This window comes from Podarcis pityusensis (assembly GCF_964106645.2).
Source record: "Podarcis pityusensis genome assembly, chromosome: 14".
NCBI lineage: Eukaryota > Metazoa > Chordata > Lepidosauria > Squamata > Lacertidae > Podarcis > Podarcis pityusensis.
This window is the reverse complement of record NC_138039.1, coordinates 50,785,775-50,807,671: the sequence shown is the minus strand read 5'-3', so window position 1 is coordinate 50,807,671 and position 21,897 is coordinate 50,785,775. Positions and strand designations below refer to the sequence as shown.

The 21,897-nt window shown below is 48.1% G+C and overlaps 1 protein-coding gene across 1 annotated transcript in view; it reads left to right on the top strand.

The window, feature by feature from the left end:
* The first annotated feature begins 16,692 nt into the window (after positions 1–16,692).
* KLF13 (KLF transcription factor 13) overlaps positions 16,693–21,897 on the top strand; it is a 40,236-nt gene continuing 35,031 nt past the window's right edge. The window contains exon 1 of the mRNA XM_080980857.1: positions 16,693–17,930. Coding sequence (XP_080836983.1) covers positions 17,393–17,930 — 538 coding nt within the window. The 5' untranslated portion in view covers positions 16,693–17,392. The remainder of the gene's footprint in view (positions 17,931–21,897) is intronic.

The window sequence follows — 21,897 nt, the reverse complement described above, 5'->3', positions numbered from 1 at the left end:
CTCAAAGAACAAAGTGGGCATGAACTGTCCATGCTAAGGCTCACCACAATACAAGAAAGCCAAGGCTGAGCTGCCTCCAGGTACATTCACACCATCTGCTTAAGCCACGGGAAGCTCATGATAGGCTTAGATCACCTTCCAGCGTGACTCTCACAGTTAGATAATTGGCTAAGGTGATGAGGGAGGAGGGATCTGTGATAGATAGTCCATGATAGCAGCATCACACCTGCGAGAAATCCCATTATGCGCATGCAATGGTCAGCTGGTGCTGAATGTGCTGCCTGCCTCCAAATGGGGATGGGTGAAGCCACTGGAAGCACATTCTCCAGTGCCCCAACAGCAGCCCCATCCCCTCCAACTTAGGACAGTCCTGTACCCTCAGAGCACTTATTTTCACACACAAACACACCAAGGCTGCACCTTCTTCCTCTCTGGTAGATTTTGTTTACTCTGTAATAATCTGTCCAGTACTGGCTTGTGAAGCAGGTGTCCTAGTGATCCAGCCATAATAGTTTCCCTTTTCTAAACAAACACACGCACACGCACACACACACACACACACTTTGTAATTCAGTGTTTAAGAGCACAGGAAGCTGTCCTAGACCAGGTGAGACTTGTTTTGCTGACACCCACCCAGCCCAGCATTGTCAAGGTTCTCTAAAGGCTCATCCAGAGAAGGGCCTTCAGCATCATCTGCTGCTTCCTGATTCTTTTTTCCACTTGGAGATGCTTATAAAGCAGATGCTTGACTGCTCTCTGGGTTCTGCCCTGCCCAGCCCTCAAAACCAAGGTTTCAGAGGAGGAGGAGCAAAGGGAGCAAGAGTCTCCAGCACACCTCCACCTTATCACTGACGCTAGATTCCTGGCCAGCTCTCAACTCCCCTCCATCCCCCCCCCCCAGGGCCACAGAAGCAGACAATCCAGGGAGCCAAGCAAGAGCTTCAGAGCCACTGCCACAGTGCATGTGAAGGCACTCAAGGGGAGAGCTGCATTATACTAGGTCAGACCATAGGCCCATCTAGCTCAGAGCTGTCTACACTGGTTGGCAGTGGTTCTTTCAGACAGGGGACATTCTCACTCCTACCTGAAGATGCTGGGGATTGAACCCAGGACCTTCTGCATGCAGAGCAGATACTCTGCCACAGAACTATGGCCCTTGCCTTAGGAATGGTGGCCGAGATTTGTACTCACATGATAGTCTGAATTTCTTCCCAGCTCTCACCTTCCCCTCCCTCCCACTCCTTCAGGCTGAACAATGACTGGGGTAATCCTTTCCTTTTGTCCTCACAAGCTTTGAGCCTAGGAAACATTTTTCTGCTGTCACCAGGCCCCACTGGTTGAGTTGACAGCCTGGATAAAAACAGCCTGGTAAACTGCAGGGTTCCACCAGAGCTGTAACTGGCTCTCACTGTGCCACTTCTAAACTGGAGTCATCCACACACCTTTGCCTGGAGCAGTACAGTGGTACCTCGGGTTACAAACACTGCGGGTTACAGACTCTGCTAACCTGGAAGTAGTACCTCAGGTTAAGAACTTTGCCCCAGGATGAGAACAGAAATCGTGCAGTGGCAGCAGGAGGCCCCATTAGCTGAAGTGGTACCTCAGGCTAAGAACAGTTTCAGGTTAAGAACGGACCTCCGGAACGAATTAAGTTTGTAACCAGAGGTACCACTGTACATCTCAGGGTTTCCCCCTCTTCTGAGCCTATTTCAAACCATCCCTGAGATGTGCTCCCTATTGCTTAGGCATTTAAGAAGGCACTGTTTCACCTTACAGCCTAAGAATTAATCTCACAACCACACAAGTTTGTCCCCCTCTCAGGATTCCTAAGCTGGCAGTGTGGGGCGATTTAATTCTCAAGCCTTTTCTGACAGCCAGTTATGTGCAGTGGAAGGCTGGCTCAGAAAAGGGCTGCTTAGGGTTGGGTTTTCCGGCAAGTGATAGCTCTCTGTGTCCTGAAGCTGAGTGGGGAGCGCCCATCGCGTGCTTAGCAGCGAGCAAGCCCTCCCCCTTGTGTGAGTATTAATAGCTCCATGGAGTATGGAGGAGCTACTCAGCAGCAGGGTCACCTAAGGACAGCAGCAGCTGCAGCTGAAAACACAGTACTTAAAAGGGCTACGGTTCCCCTACCCAGTCGCACACAGGGCTCACTCCTCATTCAAACACAGCCCGCATGCAGCTGTCTTGCACTGCAAATCTGGAGGCTTTAATGACTTAGCCTCTGGCCTTCCTGAGGCTTGTGGGGCCCCCACAACTGGATCTCTATGGAAGAGCACAACTGAAGCTTCTTTCCTTGAGAAGCTCTGCTAAAGCCCACTTTTTCTACAATATTCCTGCCCCCAGTCTCCAGTCTTCCCTGAACAGCTGGCTCTGCAGGCTGGAGGGTGAGCTGATACAACAGAACGCAGGCCTCCTCCACTTCCAGTACCTGCGCAGTGGAGGGACTTTTGGATAGGTTTCTCAGCCCTGCCCCCTCGCCCCATGCCACAACAAGTTGCGCCTGCCAAAACTCCCTGAGGCTCAGAGTGGGAGGAAAGCCCCTGGCATTAAGAATGATTCCCCGCCATTTATAGCATCATTCTATCTCCACAGGGTGTTCCCTGTACACCCAGGTCACTGGAAGGAGGGGTGCAGCTGTAGGAATGATAGGAACCATATTCGGGGGGGGGGGGAGATGTCAGTTTTGACCCTCAGGCCACCCCCACATCTCAACCAGTCATGCCCTGGCTGCCCACACTTCACATTCCATGCGGTTTTGCTTGGCTGGAAAGTGTGGTGCATACAGTGTACCCCAAGGTATAAAAGTACAGTTTTGCCTCTGACCCTCATGCACCACCAGCATGTGGCCCCTAGAAGATAAAGTGGCCCCTGGGCTACAAAAGTCTCCCCCCCCCCACTTGTTTGGACGCGTGGGTGGCTCTGGGGTCAGGGGCTGCCTAAACTGCTCAAGGACAAAGATGGCTCATTATGCTGAGACATGCCTTGTCCCAGTCGCTTGCCAATCAATGGCTCTCTGGCAAGTGGAGCTGATAAGAACGGGCGCTTTTCACCTTTCATGGGTCAGTAAGTGGCTAAATGGGAAAAGAGGTAGGAATAATTGACTTGCAGAATGGGAGAATGGAGGTGAATTTCGCAGCTCACCTGCGGGCAGAGCTTGGCGGTGGGTGGGGTGGCAAGTGCACTTTAACCTGTTAATTAATTGCCTAGTCAAAGGTGCCTGCAGCACAGTTCTGAGCAGGGACAATTAGCCCAGAGAATCTCATAGAAAACTGAAGAAGAAGCATAACTTAGTCAAGTGGTCAGGGAAAGAATGAATAAATGAGTGGAAGCACAGACGTCCAGTGAAGCAGGAGCTGCTGGTGGGTCACTCTCCCCCACTCAGGATTCCTTCCCAGGGCTTGGGGAACCTTTCCTGCAGTGTGCAGAAGAAACAGGAAGACAGGAGAAGGCGGCAGGATTATTTTGCTTTCCCCTCCTCCTGAGTAACGTCGTGCGCAGTTCAGCAACAGCCCTGGCTGTCTCTTCTGCTCCTGTGGCCCTGTGGGAAATGCAGATGGGTAGGTCTGAAAGCCACCCAAAAACCTAGGCAGTTAGGCAGGCCTAACCTAGGCAGGCCACCCAAAAACCTCCAGCCCTGGGGAAGGGACACCTTGATCTAACAACTCTTCAGGGTCACTGGCAGCTTGGAAAACTGCTCTTCTTGCTCCTCCTCCAAGGAGACCATAGGCCCCAAGTCTAGGCAAGGCTGAACCTGAACAGCAGGCCAGGAAGAGCCAGTGCGCTGCCTAAGAGACAGGGATATTCTGGAGACTTCAGAAGGCACATGGGGCCACCACTGTGCTGAAGCTGGGATGGCTCAGTTGGTAGAGCATGAGACTTTTAATCTTAGGGTCATGGGTTCAAACCCCATGTTGGACAAAATATTCTTACATTGTAGGGGGTTGGACTAGATGACCCTCATGGTCCCTTCCACCTCTATGATTCTCCTCTATACTGCAGCCTGTGCTGTCAGGCCATAAAAGCGCTCTAGCATGCAGACCTGGAAGTCACCCCCTCAGGCCATGGCTAACTTTGAGACATGTGATGACCTTTAAGGGGGAAACAGCAAAGCGACTACAATATTGCACTAGCTGCAACCCAAGGGCAACTCCTGTTTTTTGCCCTTTATCCCTGCTAAATCAGAGTTCCAAGTTTTAGAGATGCCCTCTTGTTAAATGGTTGGAATTGCCAGATCTGCGTTCCTCAAGGTTTAGCCTCTCCCTCTGCAAAAAGTCTGCGGATTTTAGAATAGTTCAGTTGAGTTGAGAGGATGGGTGCATCTCACCTGAAATGAGCCTACATGCAACAAGTACAGGCATGAATGCTGAAATGCAATGCAGAGTCTGTCATTTCGCATGCTGCCCAAGGTCATTTTGGACGACTGATAACAGACTGTAGGGCAGTTATTTTTTTCCATAGTATATCTTTGATCTACAGAAGAAAACACCACTTTGACTGTTCTAGCAGTGCAGAGCATTCGGCAGATGGGAGAAACTTCAGAAACTGCAATATTAGAGCAGGAAGGGGTATTGGTGGTCAGGCCAGTTCTCTCATATGGCATGCTGAAGAGTATGATTTGCATTTAGTCATAGCCAGTGTGGTATGGAGGTTAGAGTGTTGGCCACGGTGAAGTCCCAAGGACCACTCACATTCTTTCAGCCTGATCTACCTCACAAGTATGTTGTGAGAGTGGTGGTTGTGGGGAGAAGACCACGGTCCATTTACACATTCTTCCTTGAACTTCTTGGAGGAAAGGCAGGATTTAAATGTAATAATTTTTTATTTTTTATTTTTTAAAAATAGGATCCCCACTCTGGATTCTGTGCTCATTATTATTATTTTTTAAAAAAATATTTTATTAAGGATTTTCTTGTTTTACAGAAGTGTAGTGCCTCGTATTTTTTTTTTCATGTAACATTTTTACAAATCCGTTTCATTTGTTGAGGCATTAGGGGGAGAAGAAAAAAGAAAAGAAAAAAGAAAGGGGGGTGGAGAGAGGGAAGATGGATGGGGGTGGGGTCGGGTGGCGGTGTTTCTATTATGTTTAATGTATGTAGAGTTTGGTGTCAGCGTTGCTTGTGTTGTTCACTTGTGTTCCTTTGGTGGTGAGAGAGGTTGGGGTTGGCCTAGGGTGTGATTGTTTGCTTGTGATTGGCTGTGGTGATCTTTGTTTTCGTGTGTGAGTTAAAAGATCTGTCGGGTCTATTTCTCTTGGGTGGCATTTGGCTTTTTTTTTCATCTGCAAAGCAACCTGTGCCAAGCTGCATCTTTCTAGCTGTCCTAGAAGATGATCCGGATGTCACTCTGTCTGTTTCTGGAGGAAAGAAGCCCTCCAGTTCTGACCACAATCTTCCTTGAGCAAGCTCCACCAAGTTCTTGCAGAGCTCCCTGCTCATTTCAGTAGTGTGGTGGGTTCAGGGAAGCTTGACCCTATTGCGCTTGGAATAGCAGATGTGACTGTTTGGCAGAGCTTCTTCCCAGAACACAACTGCAGGGCCCTTCAGAACTGAGGACGTGCCACTCACAATCTTGTAGTTCCCACCTAGCAGATCTCCTCCTCCCTAACCCTGCTAACCCCGGCCTCTGTGAAAGTCTAAAATCAATTAACCTTAAGAAGAGGGGGAAAGAAATTTAACCACTTGGGTTTGCTCAGGATTCCTGACATACGCTCTCCTCTTGTGGTGTTGACACTTACTAGGCATAAGAGGCGTCAAGCACTTCTGCTGGGAAATGAAATATTGCCTAACTCTGTATGGTAACCACAAGAACAGAAAAACATCTCTGGTTTTTTTGTTTTTTGCAGCTGGTGACATTTCCCCCATACCTCTGCCCAGCCTATCTCAATTGCAACATTTACACACACACATGGAAAGAGAGAGAGACTCAAAGCCATCTAATGGATCAGCCAGACTTCTGCACATGGCAAGAGCAGGCACACTCTTAGCGTCACACCTGTAGCTTCATATTACACCTCTGCCTAAGCCAGGCCAGAGGGAGGGAGGTTTGCAACACACATAGGAAACTGGTCCGCCTGTCACAGTGGTGCTCTTGAGGGTAGCAGCTCTCCGGAGCCCCAGCCAGAGGCAGGTCTTCCTCATCACCTGCTAACTGATCCTTTGATGCTAGAGATTGAACCTGAACCCTGCATGAGAAATGGCTGCTTTACCAATGGGCTGTGGCTACTCCTCAGAAGGCAGGCTCTGAACCAGCTTCTGCTGCTGCTCCTGCTGGGGGCGGGGGGAGGTGCTTAAGTAGCTCTTTGCCTGCCTCTGCTTAGCTCACATGGGACGGTGCCTGCAAATAAATCCTACCAGGTTGCCCTCCGCTCCTTTTTCTCATAAGTCCCATTACAATTTTTTCCTGCTGACTGGGACTTGCAGGCCTGCCACAGGAGCACGTGGGAGCTACCTCTGTTAGCTTTGCAGCCTTTGGCAAGCAAGTCTTGGCAAACTGCTTTTGAACTTGAAGCCTGTGGTCTGGCCCAAATGTCAGGGAGGTGGGTGGGTGAGGGAAACTCTCTTGGATGACCTTAATGTGGATCCTGCCCATGCCTGTATCACACCCAGAGAAAGGCAGACAACAAGGAGGCAAATGGCAATCTCAGGCCTGACTCAGCCATCCAGCTTCTTCCACACTTATGGCTGTCTTCAAATCCCCCCCCCCCCCCCGCAATGCTGGAGGGAGTCCACAACAAATCAGTGGTTGTTTCAGAGACTTTACAGAATACAGTGGTACCTCGGGTTAAGTACTTAATTCGTTCCGGGGGTCCGTACTTAACCTGAAACTGTTCTTAACCTGAAGCACCACTTTAGCTAATGGGGCCTCCTGCTGCTGCCGCGCCGCCGGAGCACAATTTCTGTTCTCATCCTGAAGCAAAGTTCTTAACCTGAGGTACTATTTCTGGGTTAGCAGAGTCTGTAACCTGAAGCGTATGTAACCTGAGGTACCACTGTAATGACCCCTTAGAGTTTAGTCATCTACGTCACAATTACTGTGACTTCTCCGAGGTTGAAGGAGGAGGATGCCCTGAGTCCCCTGGAGATACCATGGAGGGGATGGTCCTATTCCAAAGAAGTGGGGGAAGAGATCAGGGAATGGGAGATAGATGGTCCATGGGAAGGCCCAAGCAGAATAAGTGAGGTGGAATTGGGGCCTCAAGAAGTGTCGAAGGGGGCCAGGGGTCAAGTGGGTCAGGAGCTGGATCCTGAGGAAGGCTCAGGAAGGTTGTCAGAGTGGTGCCACCCCATGATTATCAGGCACCTCTAGCCAGGCACCTCAGAAAAAGCTGCTGTCACTGGACCCTCCTGCCATTCCTGTCCATAAGGCACCTCTTCTGGGGAGGCATCTGAGAGTGAGTCGGATATTGGGCAGGCACCTCCATCACCAAGGACATGGAGTTGCCAGTGCCAACTCAAACAAACTTTACAGGCCTCGCCCACTCGCCAGAGTACCCGTTTGCTTGCCCATATAGCAGAAATGCATCCTCTTTGCCACCATAAGGCTTGTGCCCACCTGATCACAGGAGCCTACTACTAGGGGCTGAGGTCCCCCCAATAAAATATCTGAGGATCCTGCCCCCCCAAGTTGACGGGGAATTGCCATTCAAATGGTGGGTATGCGCCGTGTCTTGTGATTGATTATGTGGGGTGAGGTTTACCTGCCCCCCCCAATATTTTGTTCAAGTTGGCACCCCTGTACCTGACTCTTCAAAAGGAAGAGGCAAGAGGACGCACCTTGTAGGAAGCCATGCAATCCACCTGTTGTGCCCTTCGCCCTTGTTGGGCCAGATTCATACATTGAACAGTTGGGCAGAAACCGAAACCCGGGACTGAGTTTGTCATCAGGCAGTGAGAGACAGTACAGAGGAGAAACGCAGAATGGTTCTGTCAGCCTGACTTTTCCCACCTTGTTGGAAGCATTTCTCGCGTCCAGTTCTTGCTAGGATTTAGCATGGCCCTAGATGATATTAAAAATGTTTTGCATTTGGAATTGAAAGCTATAATACCTTTCCTGAAAAATTCTACAGAGACCAAACCAGCGTTATAAGCATTGCTCCAGGCAGCCTTCTTCCAGTGTGCAGGACACAGCTCACACGTACGTTGGAGATGGACGCGCCATACGTGTGTGTGCGTGTGTGTTGGTGTCTCTGGCAAACATGCCTCTGAAATCTCAACTGCCAATGAATTTATTGAAGTTAGACCAGAAGAGCAAATATGAGACAGTGTTACAGCCCATTTTGTGGAAAAAGTGCAGTGCATGAGAAAGCATAACTTGTACTGTACATTTGCATTTCAGCCAAGAGTAAATTTTAGAACGAAAGTGAAGACTTATGAATTGCTAACTGTGTGGAACAAAGCCAGAACCCAAAATAATTGCCTCTATTCACTGTCTCTCTCTGCTGAAGAAACGCAGAGGGGCTGGGCCTAGACAATGGCCTTCGTGTACTGAGCTATTGAAACAGAATTAAAAATGGTAGACGTCTAATCCTGCCATTCTGAGCACTAACATTTTGTTATTCTGTCTTCGTTCTTTCATAGAAAGACACACACACACACGCTTCCTACCAGAGTGCATGATACAAAAGTAGCTGTGGGGTAACTTCTTGTACATGGAATTGTGCAATTAAGCCAATTCTCAAACTGGGGATAATAATAACATTTGCAGCAAGAATAAAAAAGACCAAGTCAGCCTGGCTCTCTTATGTCAGCTTGAATAAGAATCCCTCATGAAAATGTATGTCTCACTTGTTATTTTTTAAATAAGTGTTCCTAAGTGTCATATCCCTTTTCATCAGTAATCACTGGGACAGTTCTGCACATTCTGTAGTGCCTGTGTGTGAACACAAATGCCCATATGCACACAGGCCCAAGAGTCTGTTTCCAGCAGCCAACTTCCCTCACTTGACTGCCGGCAACATCACCTCCTTGTATCATCCACATATTTTTCAGATTAAGCTTGATGATTCAAGGACCCTTCCCAAACTGCAGAACAGACCTTCTTGTCTGCCTGACCACTCAGTCACCTGACTCTGCTGTCCAATCCCTGCTCACCAGACTGTATAAAGTTTCCTCAATCTGAGCAATTTGTGTCACCCAAAACCTTGCAGTGGGTAAGTTCTTGCTCTTTCCCCTTGTAATGCTGCCTTTGATTATGCTACCTGCCTCTGCACCATCAAACGTTTGGTTTCTGCCTTTGGAACTTGGCATCTTGCTGGCCTTTGCCTGTGTTATTTGCCTCTGGCCTTATTGACCTCAGACTGTTCCCTCTGGAAGTTGATCCATGCTCACCCTGGACAATGCTGCTTGCTTCTGATCCCACAAACTGATGTCCAGTACTGCCTGCAGATTCTGGAAACCGAGAGCTTGGGCAAGTGCTCTCCACTGGGCAGTGACATATTCCTGCCACACTGTAATTTCTTAGAATATGGTTGATTTGACCAACTGCCCGGCACTCATTATGGACGATCAGGGTCCATTGGTGTTTTTGAAGGCTGTGGGACTCCTTTTCCCTCCTCAGACTTGTGCCAAGAAGCTCTAACCCTTTGGCAAGACTTTCTATTTGGACTTACTTTCCATATATGGAGTTAAGCTTTTAACTGGCTTACATTTTACCTTTCTTTCTTTCTTTCTTTCTTTCTTTCTTTCTTTCTTTCTTTCTTGGTATTTTATGTGTCTGTTTTCATAAAGCCTTAAGTCCTGGGCATTGAGGGAGCAAGTCATCTAAGTAAATAAATAAAATGAAATTAAGTACAATCAAAGTAAAACAAAAGGCTGGTTTTTGTCCCACTGTAAAGCAACTGAAAAAATAATATATATATATATAAAATCTGAAACCCCGTCAGATGAAGCATGGAAAATGCTAATGAGCAGTGAAACGTTGCAGTGTCCTGAAATATTTTAAGTAGGCAAAATCCAATTCTTTCAGACATGAGGAAAGAAACCCAACCATCCCCTTTGATCTGCTCTGCGCACATTGCCTGTAATTGCCCCACTGACTTACCACAGTACATTACGTCTGTTGAAATATACATAGGTATTACTTGCATGTGGAATACAATGGGGACTTTGTATATTGAAGCTCATGCCAGGGCTATGCAGATGGTTGTGGGGGTGTTTGGCCAGGATTGGAGGAGGGAGGGGGAGGATGCCATGAGCGCCCTGGGTCTTCTTTGTGTCCCAGTTCACAGTAGCCGTTGAGGAGTTTACTGGTTAAGGATCGCATTGGAGCCAGTTCCAGGGCCTTTGTTTTCTGTCATGGTTGCTCCTGTAGACTGCTCATGAGCCTGGGTATATATTTGCAAATATCTAACACCCACTACTGGTTTCTCCTCTGAATGGAATGGTATATTCATTATTTGAAGCTGCTTCAGAACAACAGTGCATCTTTTCTTTAGTTATTAGCTAGTGGCCAGTTGTGTTTCATGCAGGAGGAGAGATGAGGAGATTCCCCACCCCTTTTCCCAAGCCCACTCCGTGCCATCCACATCTACCCATTCTCTGAGCCGAAAAGCTGCAGTGCCACTACTGTTTTCCCCACCAGCTTCCTCAGCAATGAATTGGATGGCAAGGATGTGCTGGTGAAAAATCATTATTCAGCCCTCTGTGAGGCACTTCCAAGCCTGCTTTCTCAAACCGAGATCTGCCTGCATATCCCAGACTGGTCAGGCAGGGGTGGAGCAAGGTGGCTGTGGTGGGTGCGGGACGCCCCGGGTGTCACCTCTGAGGGGGGTGACAAAATGCTGTGCAGCACTCAGCGTCTGTGAGAGATGCTGTGCCTTTGGCGTACGTAGGCTTCCCACGGCCAAAACGGTCTGCCTGCTGGCTCCTCCTCAGCTGTAGGGTGCAGGCAGACTTTGGCTCCCCCCAGAAAACTCAACAACTCTGGCTCCCCCCTCCCAATATGAAATAAAGTCAAAACATTTTTGCAGGCAAAAAATCATAATTTCCATGTGGAGGCGGGTGATAAGAAATTTTCTGCAGCGCGTGCCACCTGACCTTGCTTTGCCACTGTGGCCACCAGGCCATGGGGATGAGGATAATAAGGCCCACCTCTGAGAGGGGCAAGAGGGTCCCAGAGTGCACACCATGTCGCAAGGTAGGAGGGGCCTTGCAAACAGGCAGCTGTATCTGTCAGGACGCCTCCGTTTAAAAATGAGATGAAGCCACGCAGTAATAAAACAGTAAAAGGCATCAAGGAACAGTGAAGAAATGCAGAGCTGGTGGGCAGAGAGAAAGGCAACAATAGAAGCCAGAAAGAATGACACATTCTGCTTATAAATCAGGGGCAGAACCAGGGGGGTCATAGCCCCGGGCACATGATTTTGAGGGGGGCAGAAGCCAGGTGCCCGCTCGCAGGGATCCTCAGCCTGCCTGCCACTGGGGGTCTTGCCGCCACACCCCCAGCCTCCTTGCTGAATGGCAGCGTTGGTGGGATGCACCCGCCAAGGGTGGCATCAGCCAGCCAGGCTCGCCCCTGCGCAGGCAGGCGGTATGGCACAGTGTGGCCCCACGAACCCCTTGTGCCCCACACCCAGCCAGTGGCGGCAGCGGCAAGAGTTGGGCCAGTGCAGTGGGTTTTGTCTGCACCCAGCCCCTGGTCCTGCCTGGTGCGCTCCAGTATGTGCGCATGTTTGCCCTCGGCACCAAGGAAGGACGCAATGCAGCTGCTACGAATAAACAAACAAACCATTTCATTTGTATGTCGCCTTTTCGTAGTTAAAACCATGTTCAAAGTGGCTTACAACATGGGAAAAAATTACATGATTACAAATCTAAGAAAAATAGTCATAAATAATAAATATAAAACACATCAGAAAGAACACAAGCAGACTTAACAATTTCTACATTAAATCATAATAGGATCTAAAAATAAAAATACAAAAAAATAATATCAGTAACAGCTACAACCCCACTTGAGCAAAAGCTTCTAAAGAATTATGTATATACATGTATTAAATAAATAAATAAATAATGGTTCTGATTAACTGCAGAAAAGCTTGTTTTGTGAACCTCCCAGCAATTTTGAGACACCAGCACTGAAAGACAATACCCTGGGCAGGGAGTTCCAGGGGCTGAGCAACATCCCTGCGACTTCTGGGGAACAGAAGAGACGAGTGGAATGTGCTAGACCCAGTGCCAAGCTCTGAGAGCCAGGGGTGTGGTGTAGTGGTTAAGAGCGGTGGACTCGTAATCTGGGGAACTGGGTTCGCGTCTCCGCTCCTCCACATGCAGCTGCTGGGTGACCTTGGGCCAGTCCACTTCTTTGAAGTCTCTCAACCCCACTCACCTCACAGAGTGTTTGTTGTGGGGGAGGAAGGGAAAGGAGATTGTTAGCCGCTTTGAAACTCCTGAAGGGGAGTGAAAGGCGGGATATCAAATCCAAACTCCTCCTCTTCTTCTTCTTCTTCTTCTTCTTCTTCTTCTTCTTCTTCTTCTTCTTCTGTGCAGTTCAGACAGTGGAACATCAATTACATCTGAGGGGAGAACCTTTTGCCCACCTTGCATTGAGCCACATAGAATAATGTCATCAAAATATGGCAGCCAGGGCTGGGTCTTTCCAGAGAATAATCTGGGAACCGTGCCAGGGACACAATTAGGGCCCTGTATGAAGCATGGGGCTTCATAAAAGAGATTGCCAAGCCACATCAGCTAGAGCACTGTAAGATGACCACACCGGGTGCCAGTGCTCCCTATGTAATCAATAAACCCCTATGCAATTAATAAAATATTTCCATATAGCATTAAATATTATGGTGTTCTAATCTGAGCAGACAGTGTAGGGGGACCTTAGAAAGCTACTGCAAGTAGAAATACACACAGCATCTACAGTATTAAAAAGCTTTGGCTGCAAGTTTTTAATCTATCAAATTCAGCTGCATTATAAAGCATGTGTTCATGAGGTCTGGCTAGTGGAACCCCGCTGGGAGTGGTGGGCGCTAACGAGAACTGCAACAAGTGATTAAAACTTCCATCTCTGAAAATGAACACAACATCCTTATTATAACTCAAGCTCTCATGCCTGATCAGGCTAGAACATAAAGCAAAACAAGCGTACGAAGCGGGAGGAAAGTCAAAGAAAAAAAGAATAACTCACATTAATGAGCATAGTTACATCTGGGAGCATTGCAGCTGCAACTTAATTCTCTATCTTTGTGTAACAGAAATGAAATCATGAGAGTGGGCACTTTTGTTGCAAGGAGGAATGGAATCCCATTTGTTCTCAAAGGCCATCTATTTCTCGTGTGTGTGTGTGTTTACAATTTTTCAACTTTGAAGAAAAACAAACACACACATGACATTATGTTATCATGGGTTTGAGGAGCTTTGTTCAGCATTTGTACAGCATGGAATAATTTAAAAGTGTTAATCTCTGAGCATTGCCCCTGGGCGTTCACCGACCCTGCTCAAGAACAATGGTGCTATTGTTTGAGAAGGCTGTTGCCCATGCCAGGGTTCAGATGAACTTTCCTCCTCCTCCTCAGCTGGCCATTGGGCCCACATGGCAGCTGCGAAATGAACACATGCAATTAGGTGGCACCTGCTGGACTGAGCACAACCAACACACTCGTTTCTAGTCAATGATTCTTAGCCACGAAAGGGCAACCACCAGAAGGTTTAAAAAAGAAAGGGGGAGGGTGGGTCAGGTGAATCCTCTAGAACAGCCAGAGCACAATGCTGTATTTTAAAACCCGGATAGACAAAGACAGGAAGCTAACTGACTTCAACTCCCAGAACCCAGTTACTGGATGGGAGCCTGGCCAGGATCTCCTGGCTAGTGCTTTTGTTATGCTGCCTCATACTGAGTCAGACCAATGGTCCATCTTAGCTTGGTATTGTTTACAGCAGCCAACCTGGTGCCTTCCAGAAGTTTGGGACTACAACTCCCATTACCTCAAGACAGCAAAAGAAGGAGGGAATGAAAGAGAAGGTGCGTTTGTGGATGATGATTTGGGTAGATGGGAGCTCAACTGGGCAGGAACATTTCCCCCAGCCTTCACAATGAAACTCCAAATCAATACACAGATAGCCTTCAGTTGTGTTCTCTCCAAACTGGAGGGTTTGTGGGGCTGGTATTAAATACTAAAAGTAAAACAAGCAACATTACAGAAGGGTAATGCACCCTTTGTGTACAGACAAGGAACTTCCTGTACACATTGGCTAGTAAAAGCCAGGTTGAAAAATCAGGTCCAATATGGATAAAATCTGATCAAATAACATAACAATACAACATAAGCCTGGTGGATCAATTTGCTTCTCTCAAATCTGGCTCTTCTATTCTTCCTTAGAATTTCTGCACACGTTTCTGCACATTTGGTGGCATACGCAATTTTCGTTGAGTACAAAGGGGTGGGATATTAAAATATAAAAAGTGAGCAGGATTCTGGGTGGGAGGCTGAGGGCCAATACCAACAGCATAAAATGAGTTTAACAGAACCCAAAAGGATGGTTCCAGAGCTTAGATTCAGGAAATATGAATATTCTTGTTTCACAGCTTCTAAAAAGGTAGCAGATGTATGTATAATAAATAGCTGCATCTTGAGGCAGCGGAACACACCATCCCATCACCAAATGCACTTCAGTCTCTGAGTAATTTCAGCCTGGGATGCCCAGCAGCTTAGCTTTTTAAAAGTTTTTGTAATTTTATTTTCAGATATTAAAATGCAGTAATCGAATACAACAATAGAAAGCATAAAGCACTTTGGGAAGCAGAAAAGTGGTTTGAAAGTAAGTTCCATGTAGCTTTTTAACAAGTATGCAGAAGGCCAGAATCCCACCTCCAAGCACAACATCATCAGGAGCAGAGTTTGGTAATCTGTGGTAGTCTGGTGTTCTGCATGAGGCCAGAATTTGCCTTCTCTCAATCTTCTCAATTCTGCACCCCCTCGGTTCAGTGCCTTGTGCGGCAGAACTGCACCACCACCATGAATCTGGTGCTGTCCATTACTGAATGGAGTCCCCCCAGAGTGGCCCATGTGACCAACATGGTATTCTCTCCTGAATTGGCACACTGTTGTACAGGGCCGTCTTAAGCATATCCGGTGCCGTGGTGCAAATATCTTTATGGCCTGCCCCCCGTTTCCTAGAGTTGTCAACCTTTTTTAAGTGTGTGTGTGGGGGTGAGCCTTCGGTCTGGCTTGTTTACATTGCGTGGTCCGATGCGCGCTCGGCGTTGCACGTAAGTAAGAGGCGCCTGGATCACAGCCCAGATGGCCTCCTGCGAAGCCTCCCTCTAAGTGCCAGGTGACCCTTACTTGCCCCCATCTGGGGAAGTCTGCGTCACAGGAGGGCCAGCAAGCAGATCAGGTGGCTTGTCGACTGTGCCATCCTTGCTTGGTGCCAGGATCGCACAGGGCGCTTTCCTGCTCCATTCACAGACTCCGCAGGGAGGCGCACAGGCAGCGACACGGCCAGAGAGGGGCACCCTGCGCCTGCCCCCAATCGCGCCCATCAGGCACCCAGGCAGCCCTGGTGGGAGGGGACACAAAGGGGCTTCCCTGAGCTGGACGCAGTGCACTCCAATGGGTGGCTGAGAGGTGAGGAGCAGGCTGCCCCAGAGCGGGGAATGACTTTCCTTACCAGACACTGGCGCCCTGGTGCCCTGCGCCACTAACGTCTATGGGTAAGACGCCCATGTTGTTGTAGAAGGAACCTATACAGTTGAGCATGTGTCCATTTCTGTGCGACCTTTAGCTTTTCTAAGATGACATTTGAGTGCATTGGCCAGAAAGATTGTCTACAACAAGCCACACACTGTATTCAGGGAGCTGCCTTCTAGAGTATGCAATCTGTGTGCATTTTCTAATTATGCTTCCATCACAAAAAACAAGGGTTTGCCCACACTCCCGTTTCTCCCACACCTAGGACGTATGGGTCTAGGCCATTTTGCCTTTGCCATAACACTTTCCCCTAGAAAGCCCACTTTGGGGCTAAATCAGGGGCCCACTGCTTATTTTTAGAGTTATGGCTGAATTTTGTTTAAAGTGATATCTGAGACAAATCTAAAGGGTGAAACATCTAGACTTTTCATCAAAACGGTATGTGCTCGCCTAATTGTGACATTGGTCACAAGAATACGCAGCCATCCAGCCTGGCGCTTGGCAGTTGCCGACAGTGACAGATTGCAGAGCTCTTTGCATTAAAGTAATGACAGTTTGCTGATGATGACCGAAGTCACCAGCAAGTTGCCTTTTTGAAAAGGACTGAAGTGTGGAACTGCAGTTAACTGAAAACACATTGTTTGTGCCTGTTCTGTTCCACCAACGTTTGCAGTGGGTTCATTTGTTTTTCACAACTCTATGAAACATTCCTGGGTTGGCATTGCTAGCGTCACCTTTGTATTTCAAGCACTGGGCCCAAGGTGCCTGAGAGAATTCCAGGCTTGTTAAATTGCCCTTCCCTAGTAAACACTTTACTGTATTGTGCCCTCAAGTTGTGAAGGCTCTGCAGAAGGAATGTGCCTGAAAACAAATAAGAGGTTAATGACCGCAGCACAAGTTACTTACATCATTAGTCACTTTGCGCATGACAGCATGTGCACACACAAGAAAGCTTTTCAACTGCACATGTACTGTTTTGCCAGAGGAAAAGGCAACCTCTTTCTGCAAGGAGATATTTTGTCTTGCATAAGAGAAGCCTAAGAGTAATCTTGAATTTCTTGCCTTCTGTTGGGTCATACGGGGGGGGGGGGTGCATTAGCCCACAGAGAAGTGCAAATGTGGATCTTTTTATTTTGATTGGCTAATCCCAAGCCAATCAGCTCCTTCCTTTCGTTTAACTTGCTCTTATGCTCTGTCCAAACTCAAGTTCACAGCCACATTGCTCGCTCTGCATTGCTGCTGCTCTGTTCTCTCCACTGGCTCTCGGGCGGCTGCAGCAGGAGCAGCTGCTTCAGCAGCAGCTGAAGTCTCAGCTTGCTGCTAACCTGATCAGCTCAGGATACAGCTTCTATGTGACATCACGGCCAGATGTTTGGCAAAGCCACACCCCTATGAGGGTCTGAAGCAATCCAAGGAGTAATAACGGACCAGCTCAGTCCTGCCGTCAGAATGCACCCGGGAGACTGGAGGAACTGCAGGCTTGTTATTGTGGACAACCTTCATTAATTTTGTTTCAGACAAAAAGCTGTTCCGGACGGGGTTTGTTTTGCTTGGTGTTTTCCCTGGATGCCTTTCCTATTCAGAAGGAGAGAAACTGGGTGTGACCCATACAAAGAAAGTACTTTTCAGGGAGCTGTGGAGCCAGCTATCTCATTTTCTACAAAAAGGAACTCTCCGGGAGCGTGTATGTGGGTTTCTTGAAGGTTAACACAAAAGGAAAAATTGCAGTTGATTTATACACCTCAGGAGGCGTGAAAAATGGCAACAGCCGCCTACTTTGCCGCCGAGTGCCTTGTCTCCATGTCCAGCCGTGCTGTAATCCACAGCCCCACGAGGGAACCGGCCCCTCAGCCGGTTGGGAGAGCTGCCCCCCGCATCATCTCAAACAGAGCTGAGAAACCCGAAGTGAAAGAGGTTGGGAGAGACAATGGAGGTGGGTCCTCAGTGTATGCTGTGGCCAGCATTTTAGCTGACCTAAACCAGCATGTTCCACCAAAGCTTTCCTCGCCTCAGGGGGAGAATCTTGAGAGCGCTGACAGAGGGGGGGCTTCTCTTTCCCACAAAGAGTTTGGGGAAGAAAGTGTCTTGCTGGCCAGCAAACGTGGAGGAGGCAGAGCAACCACACCTAGCAGCTTGGGGGCACCGAGTCAGCCAAGCCCCAGGCAAAGAAGCAGGCGAGGAAGATGTCGGACTGAGCCTGAATTACCTCAGAAGAAGCATAAATGCCACTATGCGGGATGCGAAAAGGTTTACGGCAAGTCGTCCCATCTGAAGGCTCACCTAAGGACCCACACAGGTAAGTGACTGGCTGGTCTATTTCCAATAGCTTTGTTGGGAGGAGAGGGAAGAGAAACTGGCTGATGTTCAGGCTCCCAGGACTGAAGTCTCGGACAAGTTAATGAGAAAAACGGTAAACCTAAAAACTTACAGTGCAGCTCTTGTTGCTTCTGTAACAGGTAGTTCAGCCAAGCCTGTCCTTAATGAACACAGAAGTGTAACTGTGACCTGCTGCCCTCCTTTCTTCACTATCTCTGCTCCCTCCTGCTCCCTCCTTAACCCATGCCCTATTTCCAGGCATTGTTTCAGTTTCCTCCACTTATAGCCAGCAGAACAGCCCCTTCTAGGAAAAGGAGCATGTGGGTGTTGTTGCTATTTGGTTGTTTGTTTTGCAGTGATGTGGAGACGTGGGGTATTTTGGTGCTCTCTATATTGTAAGTACTGTCTTTCGGTACTGTCTACATTTCTATGGTTTCTCTGCAGCGAACCTTCTGGTATCGCAAGCTATACTGAGACCCAATCTGTTAAAAGGTGGCCTAGAAATTAAAAGAATGAAAAGGAGAGAGGGACACATTGATCAGAATCCATAACGGGGCACCCAAGAGCAACCAACACAGAGAGTAGAGTGGTTAGTGCTTAAAGCAAAGTGTACCTTGGTGTTTCACAGCACAAAAACTGTCAATAATAGTCTCAAAAATATAGTCACCTCTTTTCTTCTACAAATTTTCACAAGGAGGGGGAAAATCATCTTGGCAATACATTGGCCACAATGAGTAAAACTTTAATGCTACAAAGAATTATGTGCCTGGCCTCCTTTTCAACACCAACCATGGCTGGGGCTTATTGTTTCCACTTTTGCTCTTATCAAGGGAGCCGCACGTCAGAGTGCAAGGAAGTCAATGGCAACAGCCAGCCATTTCTGGGTCCCCCACCTGCTCTCCTTATTTAAGAGTTGGCACTGCTTTTCAGTTCATATGACCAGTGGCTGCTGGTTACACACTTGTAGTTGTGCGGGTTAATGATTTTGCAGAATACAATGACGACCCAAGGCAGTTTGGTGCCTCCCACAACATGGAGCACAACCCACCAGGAAGTTCTTCCATGAAAGACCCTTCAAAATGGTCAGGAACTGTGCAAGCACAGCCATGGCCTGCCATAGGAACTCCCTTTAATTTCAAGCGGCTGGGAGAACTTCCTGGTGGCTTATACTCCATGGGCTGGATCTGCCCGCCTCTCATTCTGCCACCTGTAACCACACCCAAGCTGCAGCTGGAGGCGAGGTGAGCTGCTGCCTCACTGTTGAGCTGCTTCTGACGCGCCCTTCCTCCCATTTTGTAGTAACCTCTGGAATAACCAACAAACCAGGGCTTTGCTTGGTAAAGGCATTAAAAACATGCTTTCCAAAGAACACCACCCTCCATACTCCTCTAAAAGCAACAGGGCACCTCAGTCCTAAATGCTTGCTTTAGAATTAAGTCCCCTCTATTTGAAAGGGTATTTCTTCCAAGTTTGCATCCTTTGAGTTGCCTCTCCTGACACCCTCCCTTACGGGAGCTTTCATGTTTAATGAATAATAGCTATCCTCTCTGTTGCTACTCAAAGTTGGCAAATTGTAGATGAATCACGCCACACTCTGCTCTTGCCCAAACTTTTCCTTCGCTTCCTTTAAACATGGAGACAAAGGGATTCTAAGCTTGTAAACTGACTGGAAACCGAAGCAGAGGATGCTGCTGGGAAAACTCCTCTCTTTGATACGGAGAAGGAGGGCTTGGCAGCTCACGCCTCTGGGGAGAGGGAGGGGAGGAAAGAGCTAGTAGACGTCATTCAGGAATGGGCTGGGGAAGTACGAGTCATATAGGGACACTGGCTTGCCGCCCTGCTCTCCTTTGTTGTTCTTACTATTAAAAAAGAAGCTCGCCTCATTCACTTGTTTCCTTCTGCAATGCAGGATTTAGTTGTGCTGTTTGTGTTGCTAGAGCGAGGTGGGAAACAGAGGTGGCAGCGACAGGGCTTGGTTGTAGGATTGGCTGAATCCCGAAGGCTTTCAAGCTTCTTTGTTTAACCATTTCCTACTAAGCCGGACTCCAGAGACAAGAGGAAAACAGGCCTTCCCAAATTCCCCTTCTTGGCAAGGAGTGGGTCCCTCTTTGAAAACAGTTTGAGGGGGCTAATATTCTGTCAGTCCACCCTTCATAATAACAAAGCATTTTGCAGTGGCGCACAAGGACCAGCTCACATTAATTCTATGCGTGAACAGCTACAAGTCACCTCCCCTTCTGGGCTTTTTTCATGAGCAGAGATGTTTCCAATCAAATATTATTGACATGGACAGCAGCCTGACAGGTAGAGAAGTGTATACCAGGTAAAATCCTCTCTCCCCTCCCCCAGTGTCCATTTCATTCAGCTTCATCCCCAAAGCCCATGGGGATGCCTGCACGTAGGACATGAGAGAAACATCAGCTGGTATTGGGAAGAATGCTGCCTCCAAACATAAGGAAGAGCATAGCCATTGGGGCCAGTAGTCACGAACAGACACCCTCCCTGAATTTGCCCCATTCTCTTTTAAAGCCATCCCTCTTGGCGATCATCATTGCTTCCTGCTGCAAATTCCATAGTTTAACTATCTGCTGCATGAAGAATTTCCTTTTATCTTTCCTGAATCTTCCAACATTCAGCTTCATTGGATGTCCATGAGTTTGTGTGTTACGAGAGAGGGAGATAACTTCTCTCTCTCTCTCCACTTTCTCCCTACCATGCATAATTTTATAAACCACTGTCATGTCTCCTCTTCCTTGTCTTTTCTCTGTAACAGGGGTCGGCAAGGTTTACCTTGCCTGGGCTGGTTCACTCCAGTGGAGATTCCTCCGTGGGCTGGGTCGTGTGTGCGCATGAGTGCGCGTGCCCGCAATTTCTGGCATCTGCATCTGCACATGCGCAGACGTAATTTCTGGCGCCGCAGAAGCAAGTCCCTGTGCTGCACAGTGCCGGTTTAGTGCAGCACTCGGGGACTCACCAAGTGGGTGGCTCGGTTCAGGGGCAGCTCGTGGGCCGGTTAAATGACACCTGTGGGCTGCTTGTGGCCCATGGGCCTTAGGTTGCCGACCCCTGCTCTATACTAAGAGTGCTTCTTTGGTCATAGAAGAGTTGCTCCATCCCCTTGATCATTTGGTTGGTAAAGGTAAAGGTAAAGGTAAAGGACCCCTGGACAGTTACCGTAAGTCCAGTCAAAGGCAAGTATGGGGTGCAGTGCTCATCTCTGCTCTCCACAGACAGCTTTCCAGATCATGTGGCCAGCAGGACTAGACTGCTTCTGGTGCAACGGAGCACCGAGACAGAAACCAGAGCGCACAGAAACACTGTTTACCTTCCCGCCACAGCAGTACCTATTTATCTGCTTGCACTGGCATGCTTTTGAACTGCTAGGTTGGCAGGAATTGGAACAGAGCAATGGGAGCTCACCCTGTCATGTGGATTTGAACTGCCAGCCTTCCGATCAGCCAGCCCAAGAGGCCCAGTGGTTTAGACCACAGCACCACCCATTCCCCAAGGTGGGAGGTCTTGCTCCATTTCCAAAAAGTGGCTAAGTTTTGTTGAAGGGCCCTCTGTACTGAAAGGTAGTTTTGGGATAGAGAGGCAGCGAATGAAAAGTTTGCAAAAGGGCTGCACTAGATGCACACCTATTTCAATTTTGGGGATGAAAACAGAATCATGACAAATGTAAAAACCTACAACACAGAATGTATTTTCTATCAAATAAGCCATCCCAATTGTTATAAAACTACACAGAAATTTTCTCCCAGTTCAAACACCCTCCTCCTTCAATGTCCTCAGCCATTTTGGAATCATATTGTGAATAGGATCACATTGTGAGGCTCATGAATCGGATTTGGACTTTAAGTGCTGACATTGCTGAGGGCAAATAAAGCTTGTTTAAAGTGAATGCTGCTTCCAGGACTGTCCACATACATGATACTAGGAAATGGATG